We start from the raw sequence: 22,441 nt of genomic DNA, 5'->3' as shown, positions 1-22,441 counted from the left end.
GCTTCTGATCTGTCACCCTATATTTCATGCCACAACTGAATGGCCTCTATACCTGTCTAAGCTGCCACACTGGGCCACACAGAACAAGGGCAGGACACTGGTATTGCCTAGGGTCGAGGAAAGCTTTCTGTGGTTTTGTGCTTCCCCACAAGCCGCTCATCTAATCCAAGAAAAATCCTAGATATTTTTCTTCCACACAGCTTTCCCTAGCCTTGATAGAAAAAAGATCCTTTAAGAGTCAAGATAATTCTTAGATAGGCAAGTAGAGAAGAAAATGTCAATTTAAGGAGGAATAAAAATCAGACTGTCGGGGCGCCTGGGTGGCTCAGTTGGTTAAGCATCTGCCTTCGGCTCGGGTTATGATCCCAGGGTCCTGGGATCAAGCCCCGTGTCGGGCTCCCTGCTCTGCAGGAAGCCTACTTCTCCCTTTGCCTGCCGCTCCCCCTGCTTGTGCTCTCTTTCTCTCTCTCTCTTTCTGTCAGATAAATAAATAAAATCTTTAAAAATTAAAAAAAAAAATCAGACTGTCATTCCTAATTTTCTTGCATTTTCCATAGGCTCCTCTATTACCTTACCTCAGTGTCATTTACTCCAACCACAATGAAGAGAGCTGCATACTGTCGATATATCAGCTTAAAATCCTTAAATTCAATGAAAGAACACTAGAAAAAACATAATTAGATATTAATTCCTATGGTTGCCATGGATTTCTTCAAAATGGCCTGCATAATTTCTAGGTTCTGATTTCAGTATCAGTCAACACATTCCCAGAAATAGACAATATTAAAATGTTACACGATCTTGGTTGGTTGCCTGTTGGTTGCCTCCTCACAGTATTCGGGGGACTACCTGGAAGCAGCTCTACTGGGAGGCAGAGAAGGGGTCTAGGAAAAAAGGCTTGGAGCATCCACGTGGGTCCCCACCTGTTCCTTCTCATTCCTTTGCTTTGCTCTGTGTGGAAATCAGCAGGCAAAGGTACTGAATAATTTTAAACTGCCTCCAAAATGAAAATAAGCCAACATGACAAGATTTTCTTCTTTGGGCACCTGGGTGGCTGTCATTAAGCTTCTGCCTTTGGCTCAGGTCATGATCCCAGGGTCCTGGGATCGAGCCCCACATCGGGCTCCCTGCTCAGTGAGAAGCCTGCTTCTCCCTCTCCCACTCCCCCTGCTTCTCCCTCTCCCACTCCCCCTGCTTGTGTTCCCTCTCTCGCTGTCTCTCTCTCTGTCAAATAAATAAATAAAAATCTTAAAAAAAAAAAAAAAGATTTTCTTCTTTTCATCTCCCCTAGACTCTGCTGGAAGCAATTAGAGATTTAGTTTTGTACTATTTATTTATTTATTTATCTATCTATCTATTTTTTTAACCACCAACCAATATGGAACCTTTATTTTATTTTATTTTTTTAAGATTTTATTTATTTATTTGACAGAGAGAGACACAGCGAGAGAGGGAACACGAGCAGGGGCAGTGGGAGAGGGAGAAGCAGGCTTCCCGCTGAGCAGGGAGCCCGATGTGGGGCTTGATCCCAGGACCCTGGGATCATGACCTGAGCCAAAGGCGGACGCTTAACGACTGAGCCACCCAGGCGCCCCTTTTTTAAAGGTAATTTCTATACATTTGGAGTATGAGAGTAATCCTTTTACAAATGCAACAGATTACTAGAATCGTACTATTTATTTTTTATTTTTTTAGATTTTTATTTATTCATTTGAGAGAGACAGAGAGCACAAACAGGGGGAGAGGAAGAGGGAGAAGGAGAAGCAGACTCTCCGCAGAGGAGGGAGCCCGATGCGGCTCGATCCCAGGACCCTGGGATCATGACCTGAGCCAAAGGCAGGACCCTGGGATCATTACCTGAGCCGAAGGCAGACGCTCAACTATCTGAGCCACCCAGGTGCCCCTAGTTTTGTACTATTTAATAGCCACTGAATAGCCAAATATACACAGCATACACATGCAAAAAGAATCCTGATTTCTTTTTCCTAGACCCATGAAAAGAATCAATGTAGACTCTTTTATGAATTATTTAAAGTTTTGGCTTTTGTGGGGCAGATGCTAGACAAAATCTCCCATTGTAAACATTGCTTCCTATGAATTAATAACTAGTTTACCAGCACAGGCTGGTGGATAGAACAACTCCCTTCCCATTCATCTCTTTCCTACAGCCATTGTACAAAGGGGACTGGGAAGGCACTGCGTAGACAGGAATCGGATAGCAGCCTAAAGGCGCAGTGCTGCCCTTCCTTTGGACTTCTGGGTGTGCTTGACCAAATATGATTGCGCATGAACTCTGGCTATTTGCACTGGGATAACTGCTCTTGGGTGCCCAGATACACCTGGAGATGAAGCTGTAAGTTTTAATTATGAAATTTCTTCCATGGGAAAGCCATTTGACCATCTATAAAATGGAGGGATTTGAGGGTCTTATTTAAAATGAGGATAAAGGTAAGAAGTGCAGGACCACTCTGCATTTTTGGCTCACTGTAGAGCCAGTGTGATTTCTGCTCAGCTGGATCTTTCAAGGAAACACAATCTATCTGAAAGAACTGAAGAACATTTTTCAAAGCCTTTCAGGAGTTTCTGACAAAAAAAAAAAAAAGTAGCAAGCACCTTTGTGGATAAAATAAAAACTAAGCTGAGATTGTGTTACTTCAGTGCCTAATTATTCCAAAGCCCAGTGGATTCCTTTTAAAATCTAAAATAATTAAGGCGGCACCTGGGTGGCTCAGTCAGTTAAGCATCTGCCTTTAGCTTAGGTCATGATCCCAGGGTCCTGGGATCGAGCCCCTCGTTAGGGCTCCCTGCTCAGCGGGGAGTCTGCTTCTCCCTCTCCCTGCCCCTCCCCCTCACCTCATGCTCTCTCTCTCTTTCGCTTTCTCTCTCTCTCAAGTAAACAAATAAAATCTTAAAAAAAAAAAAATTTTCAGAATGCTTCAAAAATATCTAATAATATATTCGTTCCAAAGCATATATTTCAAAGGGTAACGTATTGTGAAGATGGTGTTTGAAACTATGCAGTGCCTGCCTTCTGCAGAAAGATTCAAGAAGAATGCTTCTGGAGGTTATCTTTATTTAAAGTATGTGACTATTAACACAGCACTTTAATAGTTCCTGTTTCCCTTTGACAACTACATGAAGCAATGTGTGCCATGGCAGGCCAAAGTAGTAATTCAAAGAGGACTCTGAGATGTTGAGACTGGAAAATCAATTTAGAAGCCAAGGGAAACATAGTTCCAACATGTAACTTCTGAGCACTGATGTACCTTAATATTTTAAGACCTAGCAGTGGTTCCCACAGGCTTTCTACATATGCTGTGAAATGGCGAACTGGCAAAATTAATGGGTGATTTAAACAATCTTTCTGGGGGCACCTGGGTGGCTCAGTCGTTAAGCTTCTGCCTTCAGCTCAGGTCATGATCCCAGGGTCCTGGGATCGAGCCCCGCATCGGGCTCCTTGCTCAGTGGGAAGCCTGCTTCTCCCTCTCTCACTCCCCTTGCTTGTGTTCTTTCTCTCGCTGTGTCTCTGTCAAATAAATAAATAAAAACTTAAAAAAAAAAAATCTTTCTGGGGGCGCCTGGGTGGCTCAGATGGTTAAGCGTCTGCCTTCGGCTCAGGTCATGATCCCAGGGTCCTGGGATCAAGTCCCGCATCGGGCTCCCTGCTAGGCAGGGAGCCTGCTTCTCCCTCTGCCTCTGAGTCTCTCTCTCTCTCTCTTTGACTCTCATGAATAAATAAATAAAACATTAAAAAAAACAATCTTTCTGATTTCGCTGCAGTTTGTTCAGTGATTTCCAATAGACTCAAAGTTTAGAACCCTGATTAAGTAATTCTCCAATTAAACCTCTTTGTAAAAATAAACTCAGTTCCTAAAATTCTTATTTGTTATTATTTTAATGATTTTGTTTAACCTCAATTTTGACAGAATGGGTAGATTTGTTGTGTCATATGAATTTTTAACTTCCGCTTACCCCATCTACATCATAAAACAAGACAAGTTCAAATAAAATTTGTTTTGTTTTTTAAATCACTAGTTCTAGGATTATGTTGGTGTTAAGTTTACAAAAATGATAAGCAGAAAAAAAACTGCGCTCTACATGAGAATCATGCTAGTATTCTCTGGCACAAAGTGGGTCTCGAGTGCTCACCTCTATACCAATCATCTGACCTTAATCTCTTGGCTAAAGCGAGCCACCTGCTGGGGGCACCCCTAAGAGTTGTAAGGGCTAAATTCATATGGACAAAAAAAGAAGACATGTCTATTAGCTGGAATAAATTTGAGACAAATACGCTGACCTAAATAAGAACTCAAGGCTTTTCCCGGTTTTCCTTGTTGGTATTTTCCTTAAGGGGATATAAAGCGAGCGAGCTATGCTTCAGTCTTCATTCACTTCATTTGTTCTTTTCCCTAATAGCTGTTGAAGAATGTAGTTCAAAGAACTTGATGGCCCTTGAGACTCAGTAATAACAGATCTGCCACTGCCTACTTGAATGAGGAGATAAAAGAGAGAACCAGAAACTTACTTGTTCATTGGATCGGGAGAGACAGCTCTTTATGACTTCCGTTTCCAGAACTGTACGCTTATTGATCTCCACATGTTCATAGTATTTAGAAAGTCGGGTCTGTCCTTGTTTATTCACCATGAGGAAAAATTTTATCATTTTTTTTTCTGGGCAATATTTTTCCAGATAGTTCAAAAGTTATGTCAAGGTGTACCTGTAATTAGAACCTGAAGGATGAAAGAACAACAAAAAGCTAAGATCAAACATCTCAAAGAATAATATTAGATGTGTTCTATAGATGAACCAGAAGTAAATAAAATGTGATCTGATAATACTGGTCTTCACTCCTAAGAATTAAATGAGGTTTTAATAAATAACTAAACATAGGGATGCCTGGGTGGCTCAGTGGGTTAAGTGTCTGCCTTCAGCTCAGGTCATGATCCCAGGGTCCTGGGATCGAGCCCCACGTGGGGCTCCCTACTCAGCAGGGAGTCTGCTTCTCCCTCTCCCTCTGCCTGCCACTCCCCCTGCTTATGCTCTCTCTCACTCTCTCTCCCTCTGTCAAATAAGCAAATCAAATCCATAAAAAAATAAGAAAAAAACCTAAACATAAATTTTCATTAGTTATCTTCCAAAACTTTTTTTTTTTTTTAAGTAGGCTCCATGCCCAGCACAGAGCCTAATGTGGGCTTGAACTCATGACCCTGGGATCAAGACCTGGGGTGAAGGCAGATGCTTAACCGACTGAGCCACCCAGGAGCCCCTCTTAAATGAAGTTTTAAAATATGGAATAACTTTACAGAAAAGTTGCAACAGATTATGGGATAATTCTTGGACTACATTTTGTATTATTGTTTGCTCTCCCAGTTCATCTCTTGTTTCCTAAACCGTATCAGACAGGTGGTTATCTCACAATAATTCCAAACACGAAGAGCTGGAAAGAGCCAGGCCCAAAGCCTGAGCCGCCGTGATCATCCAGGGCACAGGACAGGATGTTATGTAGACCAGCTCAGCTGGGGACAGGGCAGCTGTGCCATGGGGGAGGCCTGTGGTCATTCACTCCCTTTTCCAGGAAGATAAGCTCACTACTGTAGGTGGGACTGCAACATACTCTGTTTAGTCATTTGGTATTAAGTGCTGCTTTTATTCTCCTTACAAATTACTGCCAGTAAATTATGGCTGGAGACCAGTAAATTAAGTTACCATCCATTCTTTTATTCCCTCTCAGCAAAGATATTTTAAAACGATCTTCACAAAAGTTAGAAATTACAATCTTATACTCTGGATTCCAACTGCCAGCTAGAAGAAAGAGGTATTGTCTTGGGCGCCTGGGTGGCTCAGTCGGTTGAGTGTCCGACTCCTGGTTTCAGCTCAGGTCATGATCTCAGGGTCCTCGGATCGAGCCCTGTCGGTGCTCCCTGCTCAGAGGGGAGTCGGCTTGTCTCCTTCTCCCTCTGCCCCTCCCACTACTCGCTCTCTCTCCCTCTCTCTCAAATGAATAAATCTTTAAAAAAAAGAAAAAGATACTGTCTCAAAGGTATTCATGGCCAAACCTTTGCCTTTAAATGCTCTGGCTGCGTTAAGTTTACGGTAAAATGAGATGTAAAATGATCCCATTGAGATGTTACACCAACGGATCAAATTGGTTTCCACCTTAACAAGCACAGCATTCCTTCCCACTGACTTCAGGAGCAAGGATGACAAACAAGGGCATGTTGAATTGATACTCATTAGGATGCAAGCCTTGAAAATAGTAGCTGAAGGCATCTATAAAGGCTCGAATACATCATCTTTGTTTTGCATGCTCATAAACAATTACACAATTTGTAACTGTAGGATTATACAGTGGTAATAAAGTGGACAAGTAAAATTGTAAACTCTATTATAAAATACACAAAGCCGAAATATATAATGTAGAGACTCAGAGACAAGTACATGTTTGAGAACAGAAGATGAATGCTTTAAGCACCGATCCTGGTTACTAATCATCAGGGAGGAGAGAAATCAAATAATTATGAAACTGAGGTAGGGTAATAAGGAAAGAATATGCCTAGACAAGTGCTGGGAGTGGCCGGGGAGCAGGTATGAACTTCCTTTGTTTATAAAATTCTTTGCATTCAAGGACACACAAGGCTGGGGAAGATGTTTTGATTGCCAGGACCTGGGGGACTCCACACCCAAGAGCCTGTGTGAATCAAGGACAGATAAAGAAGGGAAATTTCACTGGGGAAAGCCTTACACAAAGGATGCCAGGATGCCTAAAGGTCAAGATGAGGGAGTTTGGTATAGTCATAGTAGAATATGAGCAGATCAATGTCCCAAGACCCTATATGATACAAACTAAATGCCTAGAGAAAAGAGAGACTGGAACAATTGAAATGCATACTGAATCGGGTATAGTTTTCCTATTTCTGACGGTGTATCTGAGACTGTCATCCAAAGATGACAGATTTTAACTTGGGCGCCAACTGTGACTAACTGTATTTGCTGCTCTGAGCACTGTGTTGGGAAGGATTCTGGAACTGTTCAGGTTCCAAAGGATGCTATGAACGATTAGTATGTCAGTTGCAGGTTAGGAAGCAGGGTGTGGCAACATATGCACCATGTATCTGTCATCCCTGGTGTGCACTCCCTTCATTCTGCAGATGGGAGAATGGATAATCTGAGATATAGAGTGAAGTCTTGGATTCTGGCCCCCTGACTCATAATCTGATGCTGTCTTTAATTTATCACATTGCCTCTTTGCCTCACTCAGTATATTAGGGTCATCAGATGTTCATTTAAGCTTACCAAGCATCAACTTCAGGTAGCTTTGGGAACGATCAAGTCAATATTCTCTAATGCTGCTGAACATTTAATTTTTATTTAATTTGGAAAATACCAAACAATACAACGCATGAAAACAGTACAGTATGAAGTTTCTAGCAATCAAAGTGGTATTTGATGATGACTAATATCCTTTCTAGCTCTAAAGGCTTTTTATGTACCTCAGAATCAGATTACTGTAACACACACACACGTAATATTAGACAAAAACATTTTTGGCCCCATAAAAGTGATTGAAATAAAATCCTCCAAATTAAAAAGCAAATTTCCTCCAGGGAAACATAAAGTCCTCATAACAGTATAATAGTCAAAAGCATGAACTGAGGCTTGACTGTTAATTTTGTGATCCTTGGCAAGTTACTTAACCTTTAGTACTCAGTCAAAGGTACAATGGGAATAATAATAGATAGTACTTACCTTCTGGGTTGTAAGGATTAGAGGAGTTAGTATATGTAATGTTCTTAGAACTGGGTTTGGCAGTTGGCACATAGTAAGGGCTACATAAGTACTGGTGAAAGTCATTATAATATATCACTTTTTCTTCAGTGAAGTCTGCCTATCCCAGTCCCCTATTGCTAATCATAAAGAGCTAGCTACTATCCTTTCTTTTTTAAAAAATATTTTATTTATTTATTTGAGAGAGAGAGCATGAGAGGGGGGAGGGTCAGAGGGAGAAGCAGACTCCCTGCTGAGCAGGGAGCCCGATGCGGGACTCGATGTGGGACTCGATCCCGGGACTCCAGGATCATGACCTGAGCTGAAGGCAGTCACCTAACCAACTGAGCCACCCAGGCGCCCCACTAGCTATCTTTCTTTGAGCCCATTACTGTATCTTACAAAACTTGTCACCCTATGTAATCATTATTTGATTACATACTAAGCTCTCCTACAAGACCAGTGATTTTTACTTTTTTATTGTGACATTTTTATTGTGACCCAGCATTCAGGTACATATATATCTGATTCAGTTATATATGATGATCACCAAACAATACCTACCCATACTGTGTGTATTGTACTCTGGTGATTTTTGTGACATTTTATAAAAAATGTAGTTGTGAAGTGTTTGGGTTACATAGATATATGGATTTTTCTTTTCTTTTTTTAAGATTTTATTTATTTGAGAGAGAGCACACAAGTACGAGCGGCGGGGGCGCGGGTGCAGAGGAAGAAAGAGAAGCAGACTCCCTGCTGAACAGGGAACCCAGCGCGGGGCTTGATCCCAGGACCCCGAGCCGAAAGCAGACGCTTAACGGACTGAGCCCAAACACACAAAAGGCACATACTATCAACATGATATATCACTGTTGAAACTGAACTTGATCATCTGGCTGAGACAGTTTTTGTTAGGTTTCTGTACCGTAAAGTTATCCCTCCCCTTTCCATACCATACTCTTTAGAGGGAAGTCAGTATAGGTAGTCCACATTTAAGGGGTGGGAAGTTATGTTCCATCTCCTGGAGGGGGAAGTACCTATGTAAATTATTTGGAATTCTACTGCGCAGGTGATCTGTCTACTGTACCCCATTATTTATTTACTCATGCACTTATTTTTATATCAGTAGGGACTCATGGATATTTTATTTTATACCTTAGGTTATAATACAATATGATCCAATGATTTTTAATTTCAGAAACCACTAAAGAACTGTGGCCCAAATAATAAAATTAAAAAAAAAAAAAAAAAAGAACTGTGGCCCAAAGTTTGAAAAACACTATATTAGAACATGAACTTGTGAGTAGGGTTCATATCTTATTTCAGATCTTTGCACAGTGCCTAGTGTAAGAGAATATCCAATAAGTGTTCGTTGAATGAATGAAATAATGAAGACTTTTTTTAAGTGATAATTTTTCCTTAAAAAAAAAATCACATCACGGGGCGCCTGGGTGGCTCAGTCGTTAAGCGTCTGCCTTCGGCTCAGGTCATGGTCCCAGAGTCCTGGGATCGAGCCCCACATTGGGCTCCCTGCTCAGCGGGAAGCCTGCTTCTCCCTCTCCCACTCCCCCTGCTTGTGTTCCCTTTCTCGCTGTGTCTCTCTCTGTCAAATAAATAAATAAAATCTTAAAAAAAAAAAAAAGAATGAATGAAATAATGAAGACTTTTTTTAAGTGATAATTTTTCCTTAAAAAAAATCACATCACGGGGCGCCTGGGTGGCTCGGTCGTTAAGCGTCTGCCTTCAGCTCCGGTCATGATTCCAGGGTCCTGGGATCGAGCCCCATGTCGGGCTCCCCTGCTCCACGGGAAGCCTGCTTCTCCCTCTCCCACTCCCCCTGCTTGTGTTCCCTCTTTCGCTGTCTCTCTCTCCCTCTGTCAAAATAAATAAATAAAATCTTAAAAAAAAATCACATCAGTGCTCAAACAAAGCAGATGCATAAAGTATCCTGGTACGCCAACTCCTGCCCCAAAGCCTGTCAGTCTTCTCAAAGATAAAACCAATGTTTTTAAGTTTAGTGCATATTCTTCTAGACTTTCTGTACATTTACACGTAAATATGCATGCATTTGTAGCAACTTTATTTTTTAAACCTAAATGCGATCGAACTCTAAAATGCCAAGTGACTAGCCTGGTGTTTATTCTCTTCTGGTACCTTTGAATGAACCAGGTGCACTCACAAAGCCCTGGCTGGATCCTATAAAAGGGCACTGAAGTGATGTGTTTTGGAATTCATCAGGAGCACTTCCTGTTGACTCAGTCTAGTTCAGGCTTTCCTGGTCTTATTCCCCTTGATCCAGGGCCTTGGCTTCCATTCTTTCTCTGGCCTTAGTTCTTAATGGCCTGGCTTGGATTTCTGCAATGTTCCAGGACTTGACCTTTGGTATTTGCCCTCTGGCTGTGACCCCGGAAGCCTTTGGCATCCAGCCCTTGCTCTGTTAACTACCTTACAGAGTGGCCGTGTTTAAATGAGGTAAATGATGTAATTCTTGTAAAACATTTAACACACTGACTTCTTTCATTTCCTCTCTTATTGTGTATTAAACTAGAAAGGAATGCTGATAAGATTATAAGGAAACAGATAGGTATATGTATACATTGTGAGTGGTCCCTTAAATTGTTACAAATATTCTACAGTGTAACTTGATAGAATTTAACCAAAAAAATCATGAAAATGGTTCTACCGTTTAACTCAAGTATTTCTGTCTTAGGAATCTATCCTAAGGTATAATTTTAAATCCACAGGCATGAAAATATTTATAGTAACATTATTTATAATAGTGAAAAAATGAAACAAGCTCAGATATTACAAACTGAGAACCAAATGTTAAATGAACACTAACTTGATATTTTTTAACATTAAAATAAATATTCAAGAGACCGTAAGAGGCTCTTAAGCATAGGAAACAAACTGAGGGTTGCTGGAGGGGAGAGGGGTAGGGGAATGGGGTAACTGGGTGATGGACATTAAGGAGGGCACATGATGTAATGAGCACTGGGTATTATATAAGACTGATGAATCACTGACCTCTACCTCTGAAACCAATAATACATTATATGTTAATTGAATTTAAACAAAAATTAAAAAAAAGAAAATAAATATGCAGACTAGAAGAAAAATGGGAAAATGTAGATACAATAATGTCACCAAATCAGAATACCAAATTCTATACCCACATGGATTACAATTATGTAGAAGCAAGATCTGAATAAAGATTATAGAGACCAGACAGAAATCATACAAAAACAAAAAATAAAACAAACAAGCAAACAAACAAAAATAGATTAGAAAGATGAACCTTGAAAACATCATGCTAACTCAAAGAAGCCAGTCACAAGGAGAATATATTGTATGATTCCATTTACATGAAATGTCTGGAATGGGGAAATCTATAGAGAAAGTAAATAGATTAAGGGTTGCCAGGGGATGGGGGTTTGGGATGGGAGGTCTAAGAGGTATAGGGTTGTGATGATGGTTGAACAAATGTGAGTATATAAAAGCCACTGAATTGTACACTTTAAATAGGTGAATTATATCTCAATAAAGCCTGTTCAAAAAAAAGACAGACCAGACAATCTGGAAGAGCTCCCAGTGGCCAAAGCTGGAACAATTTGGACAACAAATAACATAGTATCAGATTATTTCCCAAAGTATAAAATAAGTATACATTAGTAGTACTGATTTAAATACACGATTGAATAAATAAATAAACAGGACAGAAGAATCGCACCAACAGGTTTCCCCCTGCTGTCTGAAAGTAGACTGTTCCTGGGAAACCTTTAAAAACTAAGCCAAAATGGCAGTAAAGCAAAGAAGTAATTACTATTAATTTATATGGGGAAAATTTTTCAGCATTCCCAGACACAAAAAATAACCTCTCTCAGGCTTTTCTGATGCCTTAGGACACATCTTGCTAAGGGATGTACGAAATAAATGGTGAGACAGCACAGATGCTCAGGGACACCGTTCAAAGCTGTGGCAGCTTGATGCTGAGTGCAGGTCCCGGGGAAGGAGCTCGGCAGGCTCCCTCCGGCTGCCCCGGGTGCGCGCCGCCGCGTGACTGCTCACTGCAAAACAAATGTTCAACGCTATTTTTGCTTTTCGCCTTTTCTCGTAAAAGTGAAAATCCTTTTTGGACTTCTTTCAGTTAACGAAAACGGGTACTAAGTAGGTCTTTCATGAAAGTGAAAGGCTCTCAATAGGAGATACCTGTGTATCTGTTGAGAGGCTCTCCTCCAGGAGGTGGAGCTTAAATTCTCCCGCCCATTCACTGGAGGTTGAGCGGCACTTAGTGACTCACTTCCAAAGGGCGGCATGTGGAAACAGAAAATGGTATCCTCGCAACATTATCCAAGTGATGAAGGCTAACATCATCAGTCCTGTCATGTCCCCCTGATATGAGGGGATGAGAAAAGTACTTCATCTCTGTGGTATTCTTCCCCAAAACCACAGCCCCATTCTAATCAGGAAAATACAGTAGGAAAAAAAAACCCAAAACAAAGGAAGGGACATTCTAAAAAATATCCGACCTGTATTTCCCAAAACTGTCAAGATCATGAAAAACAGGGAAGTGTGAGAAACTATCAGAGATCAGAGGAGATTAAAGAGATAATGGTGACTACTTGCAATGTGGTATCCTGGAGGGGATCCTGAACACAGAACGAACATTAATAAAAAATTGGCAAGGGGCGCTTGGCCGGCTCAGTCGGAAGAAAATGCGACTCTTGATCTTGGGGTTGTGAGTTTGAGCCCCACTTTGGGTGTAGAGATTACTTAAAAATAAATAAATAAACTTAAAAAATTTTTTGGTGAGGGGCGCCTGGGTGGCTCAGTGGGTTAAGCAACGGCCTTTGGCTCAGGTCATAATCCCGGGGTCCCTCGATCAAGCCCAGTGTTGGCTCTCTGCTCAGCAGGGAGTCTGCTTCTCCCTCTCCGTGTGTGTACTCTCTCTCTTTCTCTCTCACTCTCGCTCTCTTTCTCAAATAAATAAATAAAATCTTTAAAAAATTTTTTTTGGGGAAACATGAGAATAGTCTGAGTTTAGTTAATAATAATGGTACCCATGTTGGTTTTTTTTAGATTTGATAAATGTACCACGGTGATATGAAATGACAACATTAGGGGAGATGGGTGAAGATATTCAGAAATTCTCTATACAATCTTTGCAATTCTTTTATAAATCTAAAATTATTCCAAATAAAAAGTTTATTTTTAAAAAAAGGAGAGAGGGGCTCCTGGTTGGCTCAGTTGGAAAAGAATGTGACTCTTGATCTCTAGCTCATGAGTTCAAGCCCCACACTGGGTGTAGAGATTACTTAGATAAATAAAAAAAACTTCAAGATAAAAAAGGAGAGAGTTATAAGTATTTGTATTAAAGTGAAGAGGGTTTGTTTATTGGTGTGTCTGAGTGTATAAGTCTATGTCATATTGGTTATATTAGTTATATTTGTTTTTTTTTTTTTTTTAAAGATTTTATTTATTTGACAGAGAGAGAGAGCACAAGTAGGCAGAACAGCAGGGAGAGGGAGAGGAAGAAGCAGGCTCCCCACCGAGCAGGGAGCCTGACGTGGGGCTCGATCCCAGGACCCTGGGATCATGACCTGAGCCGAAGGCAGACGCTTAACCGACTGAGCCACCCAGGCGCCCCTATATTAGTTATATTTGGTTATATTGCTTAAATATTGAAGTTTTTTAACAGTATATTATAGATATTTAGGTATGAGGTTCATTTTTATTAACATTCGCAACAATTACACTTCAGGCTTTCTTATTTTCATTTAGCTAAGAAGCATATTAATTTTAATAGATGAGGGGTGGGTGTGTATCAATGTATACATTCTATAAATAGCTTACTATACCCTTTGGTCAGGCTCTGTTCTTTTTTTTTTAAAGATTTTATTTATTTATTTGACAGAGAGAGAGACAGCTAGAGAGGGAACATGAGCAGGGGGAGTGGAAGAGGGAGAAGCAGGCTCCCAGCCGAGCAGGACCCTGGGATCATGACCTGAGCCGAAGGCAGACGCTTAACGACTGAGCCACCCAGGCGCCCCAGTCAGGCTCTCTTCTGACCTGGATAACCACTGAACTCCCAGTAATCCTTCAACCACACATCACCGTTTGGGAACTTTCCCTCTTTTTCCCTAGTTCAGGGTTCAGAAAAGCTTTTTCTATAAAAGCCAGGTAGTATTTTAGGCTCTGAGGGCCATATGGTCTCTTTCTCAACTAGTCACTCTGCCCCTCCAGAATGAAAGCAGCCCATACGGTATAAATAATATATAAAGAAATGGGTGTAGCTGTGTTCCAAGAAAACTTTATTTATGAAAGCAGTCAGCAACTGGATTTAGTCTGCAGGCTATAGTTTGCTCTGCTATAGACCAGTGCTTATCAGACTTAATGAGCACACAAATCGCTTGGGGAACTTAGGAAAATAGAGAATCTGATTCAGTAGGTCTGGAGCAGGAACCACACATGGAGTGGCAGAGTATTAAAAGACCCATTAAAGTATACACCTACAAGGTCAGGAAGTTCACCTTTCTCAGTATCAAGTCAGACAAAATAACATGAGCTGAGTGCTTCCTAGGTACAAGACGGCAAAGCAACAGAGTAAACAGAAACACAACTATTATGGATAATTTCTTTCATTTGGTCATGGATCTTTTTTTTTTTTAAAGATTTTATTTATTTATTTATTTATTTGAGAGAGAAAGAGAGAAACAGCATGAGAGGGGAGAGGGTCAGAGGGAGAAGCAGGCTCCCCGCTGAGCCGGGAGCCCGACGTGGGACTCGATCCTGGGACTCCAGGAGCATGACCTGAGCCGAAGGCAGTCGCTTAACCAACTGAGCCACCCACGTGCCCTGGTCATGGATTTTAATCCATAGAATGCTGGATGAGAGGGCAAGCTGCCCTGACATGTCACCCCACAGATCCTCAGGGTCGTTCAGGTGATCTGGCTGGCTGGGTGGCAGCCCCATCCCTCATGGCCTCAGCTGGTCTCTCTCAAAGTTGTACATATATTGGAATACAACGATATTTCCAGGAAGCAGAGAGCCATTCTTTTGTCAAGAATTTACTAGTAGCTGACTAGAATATTTCATTTAACCTCAAGAAATTACAACAACGCATGTTACATCATACACAAAAATTACCTCAAAATAGATCACAGACCTAAATATAAGAGATAAAACTATAAAACTTTTAATTTTATTTTTATTTTAAGTAGGCTCCATGCCCAGCATGGGGCTTGAACTCATGACCCTGAGTCAGTTCAGTCAGTTAAGTGTGCCACTCTTGATTTCAGCTCAGGTCATAATCATGTTCAGTGGGATCGAGCCTGGCATCAGGCTCTGTGCTGGGCGTGGGGTCTGCTTGGGGTTCTCACTCTCTCTCCCTCTCCCCTCCCGCTCATGCTCTCTCTCTCTGTCTCTCTCTCTCAAATAAATAAATAAATAAATAAATCTTTTTTTTTTAAAGGGAGAAAATAACAAGTGCTGGTGGGGACGTGGAGACACTGGAACCCCCACGCAGTATTGGTGGGAAAGTAAATGCTCTGCCACTCTGGAAAATAATTCGGCAGTTTCTTAAAATTTTACACAAATTTACCATATTATCCAGCCATTCTACTTTTTTTTTTTTAAGATTTTATTTATTTGATAGAGAGAGAGAAGAGCAGGGGGAGCAGCAGAGGGAGAGGGAGAAACAGGCTCTCCGCAGAGCAGAGAGCCCGACGTGGGACTCGATCCCATGACCCTGAGATCATGACCTGAGCCGAAGGCAGACGCTTAACCGACTGAGCCACCCAGGTGCCCCAGCCATTCTACTTTTAAGTATAAGCCCAAGAGAAATGAAACCATGTCCACAAAGACTTGTACATGAATGTTCATAGAAACATTATTCATAATAGCCAAAAAAGTGGAAATAACCCAAATGTCCACCAGCTGATGAATGGATGAACAAAATGTGGTGGATCTACATACAAGGAAAACTACCCAGCAATAAAAGGGAGTAAAATACTCCTATACGCTATGAAATGGATGAAACTTGAAAACATTAAGTGAAAGAAGCCAGATGCAAAATACTACCTATTGTATGATTCCATTAATCTGAAACATCCAGAAAAGACAAATCTATATAGATAGAAAGTATATTAGTGGGTCAGATATAATGTAATTAGGGCCAGGAGAGGTTTAGGGGAAAATGGGGATGAGATTTCTTTTTGGGATGATGAAATCTTCTTTTTGGGGGAGCCTGGGTGGTGCAGTTAAGCCTCCACTCTTGGTTTCAGCTCAGGTGGTGATCTCAGGGTTGTGAGATCGAGCCCCACATCGGGCTCCCTGATCAGTGGGGAGTCTGCTTTAGAGTCTCTCTATGCCCCTCCCCCCATGCACGCACGCTCTCTCTCTCTCTCTCAACTAAATAAATCTTTTTAAAAAATCTTCTTTTTAACAAAATTTATTTATTTAAATTCAAGTTAGTTAACATATAGCATAGTATTGGTCTCAGAAGTAGAACTTAGTGATTCATCACTTACATATAACACCCAGCAATCATCACAAGTGCCCTCCTTAATGCCCATCACCCAATTAGCCCATCCCCCACCCACCTCCCTTACAGTGAAAATCTTCTAACACTGGATTTATGTGCATGATAATATTTGCACAACTTGGTAAATTTACTAAAAATCATTGTACATGTACATTACATAAAGTTCAGAGTTACTATGAAATAATAAGCAGAGAAGGAAGTAATTATACTAAAATGCATTTTGCTTAAATCTGGATGGTAGGATTGAGGCCAATTTTTATTCTCTATCTTTACTTTCCCTTATTTCCCATGTTTTAAGACATGTGTTATTTTTTGTGTCACACACAAAAAGTTTGTTTAGGAATGTTGAGCTGCATTACATAATTTTACAAAATTACCCAACTGGAAAATAAATGTTTACTCTGAATAATGAAGCTTTTGTTTTATTTATTGTGACATTTCTAAATGCCATACTTCTTTAAAACATGTACTGTTTTTCAAAGTGGATGGGTTGACAGCATCTAATCAGTATGGACTAAATACCAGAAACATGGAAACAGCAACTACTAGATTCTACTTGCCACATCACATTGATTCATTCCACAGGCCTCTAAATTATCTAGCTGTTTCTGAATGTCTCCATCCTTAAATGAGAGCAAATACTGGTCCGTAGCCAATTTTCATCGAATTTGGAGCACCTCGCTCAGAGTTTGTAATATATATTGTTTCTTTATACACGAAAACAGTTTGTTTCTTTGCTTCAGATTTGCTGGAATTCTTCGATGATTCAGTTTTCTCATCTGTTAACTGAGAATAATGATAGCTACCTCACAGACTGTGGGGACTAAATGAGATAAAGGAAAAGTGAGTGAGTGAGATATTCTTGCTACTGCAACTCTCAGACTACTGAAACGTGACTGCAGGAAAACTGTCACCCACTCTGCCTTTCTTCCCGTCCATTCCCCCCTCCCATCACTCTCTCTAAATCTCTTCTTTATGATTCAGAATACATTTTCAGTAGCTTCACCTGAGACTTTTACTTTCTGTTAAATCCCTGGGTCACTCAAGAAATATTTCAACCACATTTGACTAATTTGGCATTTAACACATTTTACATGTGTGCTGCTTTTAAAACTTCATTTTAAAATAGTTAATGGGGGCGCCTGGGTGGCTCAGTCGTTAAGCATCTGCCTTCGGCTCAGGTCATGGTCCCGGGGTCCTGGGATCGGGCCCCGCATCAGGCTCCCTGCTCGGTGGGAAGCCTGCTTCTCCCTCTCCCACTCCCCCTGCTTGTGTTCCCTCTCGCTGTCTCTGTCAAATAAAATCTTAAAAAAAAAAAAAAAAGTTAATGGGTGCCTGGGTGGCTCAGTGGGTTAAGTGTTGGACTCTTGATTTCAGCTCAGGTCATGATCTCAGGGTTGTGAGATCAAGCTTAAGATTCTCTCCCTTTGCCCCTCTGCCCTCTATAAGTAAATAAATAAAATATTAAAACAATTTAAAATATTAAATTTCGGGGTGCCTGGCTGGCTCAAGAGCAAGAAACTCTTGATCTTAGGGTTGTAAGATTGAGCCCCACATTGGGTGTAGAGATTACTTAAAAATAAAATCTTTTAAAAAAATAATAAAATGTTAAATTTCAATCAAATTCAGGATCTGTGGAAATCCTGAAGTTCCTATTTCTGTAGAAAAGTACTTTAAGAATAAACCTTGATACTGTGGTCTGTCATTTTTCTAGGAATATATCTGAAAGATTTCTAAAGCTTCACATGACTCTAAAATCTTGACCTAAAGCCATTTTGGTAAATTGATCAAAAAGTCTCATCAACTATACTTATCATGGTGCACACTGAGTAATGTATATAGAATTGTAGAATCACTATGTTGTACACTTAACACTAATGTAACATTGTATGTCAACTATACTTCAATTATAAAAATTAAAAAAAAATCTCATCAAATTCTGGTCCAAGATACCATGTAAGTTCATATTAAGTGTGGTTATTTGTAACTTTAAAACATATAAATAAATCAGAGAGAAGCCGGAAGTTTTACTGAAAAGGGTAGATACTGCATTTTTGGAGATGTTCAGATATCAGACTTCCTATCTTAAATCAGGGGGTGAACTGAAGAATTTTTAAGGTCTTTACAGCATCATGATTCAGGCAGGGGGAGAAAAGTCATATTTCAAAAACTGAGGATGAGGAATTTATATACTATAAATAGACCATTACATTGTCTGAAAGTACTTGTTTTATTTTTATTCATTAGTCATGTGTGTGTGTGTGTGTGTGTGTGTGTGTGTGTGTGTGTGTGTGTGTGTAGTGGGGGACTGATAGATTCTCCATCAGTCATCTGCCAGAGAGGTATTGACTATCGGGTCTGGTGGTGGTGGGAGGTGTGTACAGTTTAAAGATACAAATTGTTAACGGCTGGAGTTTACAGAAGCCTGTTGTTGTTGCTGTTGTTGTTGTGGATATCTTACCCTCCACTCAGGATAGAAAAGCTGCTTTGAGATAAATAATGGGACTCAACCTTCCCATTACCACCAATGGAGATAACAATACGTATCTTTTGAAATCAAAACAAAGATTTTCTTCTCAAATTATCTTTCTTCTATTGGGTTTTACATCAACGATAATTTATTTTGAAATTTAAGATAACATTAAAATAGGGTATTATTTTACTTTGACATGTCAAAACATGGGCATGGGTTAGAAATAGTGAAGAAAACACCCCTGCGTGGGTACTCTTACTCTTAATTGTTCGGTTAAAATTAGCCACACAAATTAAATACTTGTGCTTACTGACTAAAAATCTTCATCGAATTTTTGGGCTAACAAAGACATCTAATATCTTAGTTTTAGAGGAGAGAGAGTGGGGAGCAGAGATCTAGTAGTCTCATGGCTGGAATGCTCCCAGAACTTGCTATTCTGACGTTACAATGTGTTAATAAGAAGGAACTCCAGAAGATAAGGAGTACTATATATTACTCCCCATTCCTGTAAAATGGTCAGTCAAGTTTTCCCCTCAAATGGGAAATATTTCAAACCAGATATTCTGGACTCTCATAAATTTAACTTGTGTATTTCTTAAGTTAGACAGATTTTTTTTTTTTTTTACAGATATGCTTTTATTTCAGGAAACTACTCTTTTTTTTTTTTTTTTTAAGGTTTTATTTATTTGACAGAGAGAGATAGCGAGAGCAGGAACACAAGCAGGGGGAGTGGGAGAGGGAGAAGCAGGCTTCCCGCTAAGCAGGGAGCCCGACATGGGGCTCGATCCCAGGACCCTGGGACCATGACCCGAGCTGAAGGCAGACGCTTAACGACTGAGCTACACAGGAGCCCCAGTTAGACAGATCTTGTTAATTTTTGCTGGGCATCTGATTTCCAAGGAAAACTGTGAAAGCCATACAAAGACAGATGTTTCTTCTGTGTTTGTGCTTCTGAAGAGCAGTCATCTAATAACATCACATTAGGATTTGTTTTGTTTTGTTTTGTTTTATTTATTTATTCATGAGAGTCAGAGAGAGAGAGAGAGAGGCAGCGGCAGAGGGAGAAGCAGGCTCCCCTCCTAGCAGGGAGCCCGATGCGGGACTCGATCCCAGGACCCTGGGATCATGACCTGAGCCGAAGGCAGACGCTTAACCATCTGAGCCACCCAGGCGCCCCCAAATTAGGATTTGAATGACAGGCCTGTGAGTGCTCTTAAAGTGTCAAGTGCTATGTTACAGGTTTTAAATTCAAATCAAAGTAAAGCAATTTGGAATTAAAATTTGATTTGTGGATGGTTCCTATTTTTTTGTGTCAAAGAAGGAACAAACAAAACATCACTGGGATGCAAAGGAATCTCACTTTACGAAAAATATATCTCTGAAAAGTTGACTATAAATTGAATTTAAATACAATACTGGAATTATGGAAAATGTTTCTATAAAATAATCATTCCATAATTTATCTGCAACTAATTTGTTTCAATATTGTAAAGTTTTTTTAACTCTAATGCTCATATTACTTAAGGAAAAATTAATTACTATTAATTTTTTCCTAAAAAATATACAAGAAAATCATACTATGAAACTACAGCAATGTACTGAAGTTCTTATTTTAAGATCTTCTTAATGAAATAAAGTATGTCCTGAGTTAAAATCAAGCATAGCAAAAGCTACATCAATATTTTCAGGGTCTGAAGATATCCCTTGGAAATTACAGCTCCAATAACAAATCCTTTTTGCAGATCATCACCCTAAAGAGAAGAAGCAATGACACAAACATTACTGCATTACACTTCAGTTTGGGGATCAGCTAACTTACCCAACAGGATCTATTTTTTTTGTTAGTGACACTACCACAATGAATGCTAATTCAAATGAGTAATTAATACTCCCGATGTTTGATGGTGGTCGTGAAAGACCTTCTCGGCTGTATCCTGAGAGGCAGTATTTGCTCTTTGGAATATGATGTGTGAACGTGACCCGACAGCAACTCATGAAGAGCGATAATAACAGTAGAAAGCACTAACACAGTACTAACTAGACAACCAGGTGCTGTTCTGAACATTTTACCTACATTCATTTAATCCTCATAATAGCTCTATGAGTTGGAGACTGTTTTTATCCTCACTTATAGATGTGAATAGTCACTTGCCAAAGGTCACCCAGTAAAATGATGGAGAAAGGACCTGATGCCAGATAGCCTCTTTCCTTCCAGGTTTGCCTCAAGATACCAGTAATGCAGTGATGGCCGTAATATGACCAGGGACGCACAATTCCACTCCCATTCACTAGTGTAAATCTAGCTGGGGCCAGTTGTACCCTCTGTGCAAAAGCTTTTACTGGCTAACGTGCATATTCTGGCAGTTTCAATCTGACCCTGGAGCATGTCACAAAAGATGCAATTCTAGGAGATTATTTACTTTTTAGTCGATCTCAACATGGAGCCTAAAATGCCTCCGAAATGACTCAATCAGATCATGAGAAAATTTAGGACAGTAAAACTCGTATTACTGCATTTGCGACAGCATGCTTAACGTTTGTAATTGGACCTAAACTTCCAAAATTCCTATGCCTGATTTGCCCTCTTAGTGAGTTCAGCTAATCTCCCTTTCCACTTCCAATAAATAAAGCATACCCAGCAAATGCTGTCCAAGGCAAGTTTGCAGACACGTATCTGAATTTAGTATCATTCTCTTTCAGATCAAATGTCAGGGTAAATGCGGGGCCTTTCAGGTGGCCTGCTTGGGTGCCCTCTGCCCAGGAGCACCTTTTGCTTTTCTGAATTTCACAGTAAAGTGTAGCAACATGTTACAGCTCCCGCTGAAAATGTAAATAGGATATTAAAGTTGTCAGACAAGAGCTGGCCCAAATGTTGCCCAAAGGATGTTCATACTTAAATTTATACTCATTTATATTTCACAATCTTTGAAGAGCAAAAATGTCTCGAATACTTAATAGTGATCAAATAAAGCCATTTCATTTTTTAAAAAATTTTATTATGTTATGTTAATCACCATACAATACATCATTGGTTTTTGATGTGGTGATCCACGATCCATAGTTTTCGTATAACACCCAGTGCTCCATGCAGTACGTGCCCTCCTTAATACCCATCACCGGGCTAAACAATCCCCCCTCCCCCCTCCCCTCTAAAACCCTGTAAATAAAGCCATTTCAATATCAGGTTGTAATAAATAACTTTAGGTTAAATAGCAAGCAACTTAAACTTTAAAATGCCAAGAGTGTAGAGATGCAAGGTGATAGCAGCAGAGTAGTTTTGGGAGCTCCCAGGATCCACTCATAAAAAACAGTGATAGCAGCAAGGATGGAAAAAAATAATCCAAGTCTATAGGCAACACCTTTACCAAAAACCAGGTGAAAAACGGTCCCGGAACTCTAGAATGAGTAGAGTCAAACTACACTTAGCAACAAAAATGGGGTGACCACAGGGGCACCTGGGTAGCTCAGTTCGCTAAGCGTCGATTTTGGTTCCGGTCGTGATCTCCAGGTCTGGGGGTCGAGCCCCGGGTGGAGACCCCAGTCGAGCCTGTGCTCAGTGGGGAGTCTGCTTGTCCCTCTTCCCCTGCCCAGTAACACCCCCCCCCCGCCCCCCCCCGGCTCATGCTCTCTCTGTCTCTCTCTCAAATAAATAAAATCTTAA

At 40.3% G+C, this 22,441-nt stretch overlaps 1 protein-coding gene across 1 annotated transcript in view; it reads right to left on the bottom strand.

The window, feature by feature from the left end:
• Positions 1-22,441, bottom strand: part of AP4S1 (adaptor related protein complex 4 subunit sigma 1) — a 45,666-nt gene that overhangs the window by 15,134 nt on the left and 8,091 nt on the right. Inside the window, exons 2-3 of the mRNA XM_036093134.2 lie at positions 4,526-4,731; positions 576-662 (exon numbers count right to left, since the gene is read on the bottom strand). Coding sequence (XP_035949027.1) covers positions 576-662; positions 4,526-4,663 — 225 coding nt within the window. The 5' untranslated portion in view covers positions 4,664-4,731. The remainder of the gene's footprint in view (positions 1-575; positions 663-4,525; positions 4,732-22,441) is intronic.

The sequence above is a fragment of the Halichoerus grypus genome, chromosome 8 (genome assembly GCF_964656455.1).
Source record: "Halichoerus grypus chromosome 8, mHalGry1.hap1.1, whole genome shotgun sequence".
Taxonomy (NCBI): Eukaryota; Metazoa; Chordata; class Mammalia; order Carnivora; family Phocidae; genus Halichoerus; species Halichoerus grypus.
Note: the sequence above shows the minus strand (reverse complement) of the source record. Positions and strands in the feature narration are given on the sequence as shown.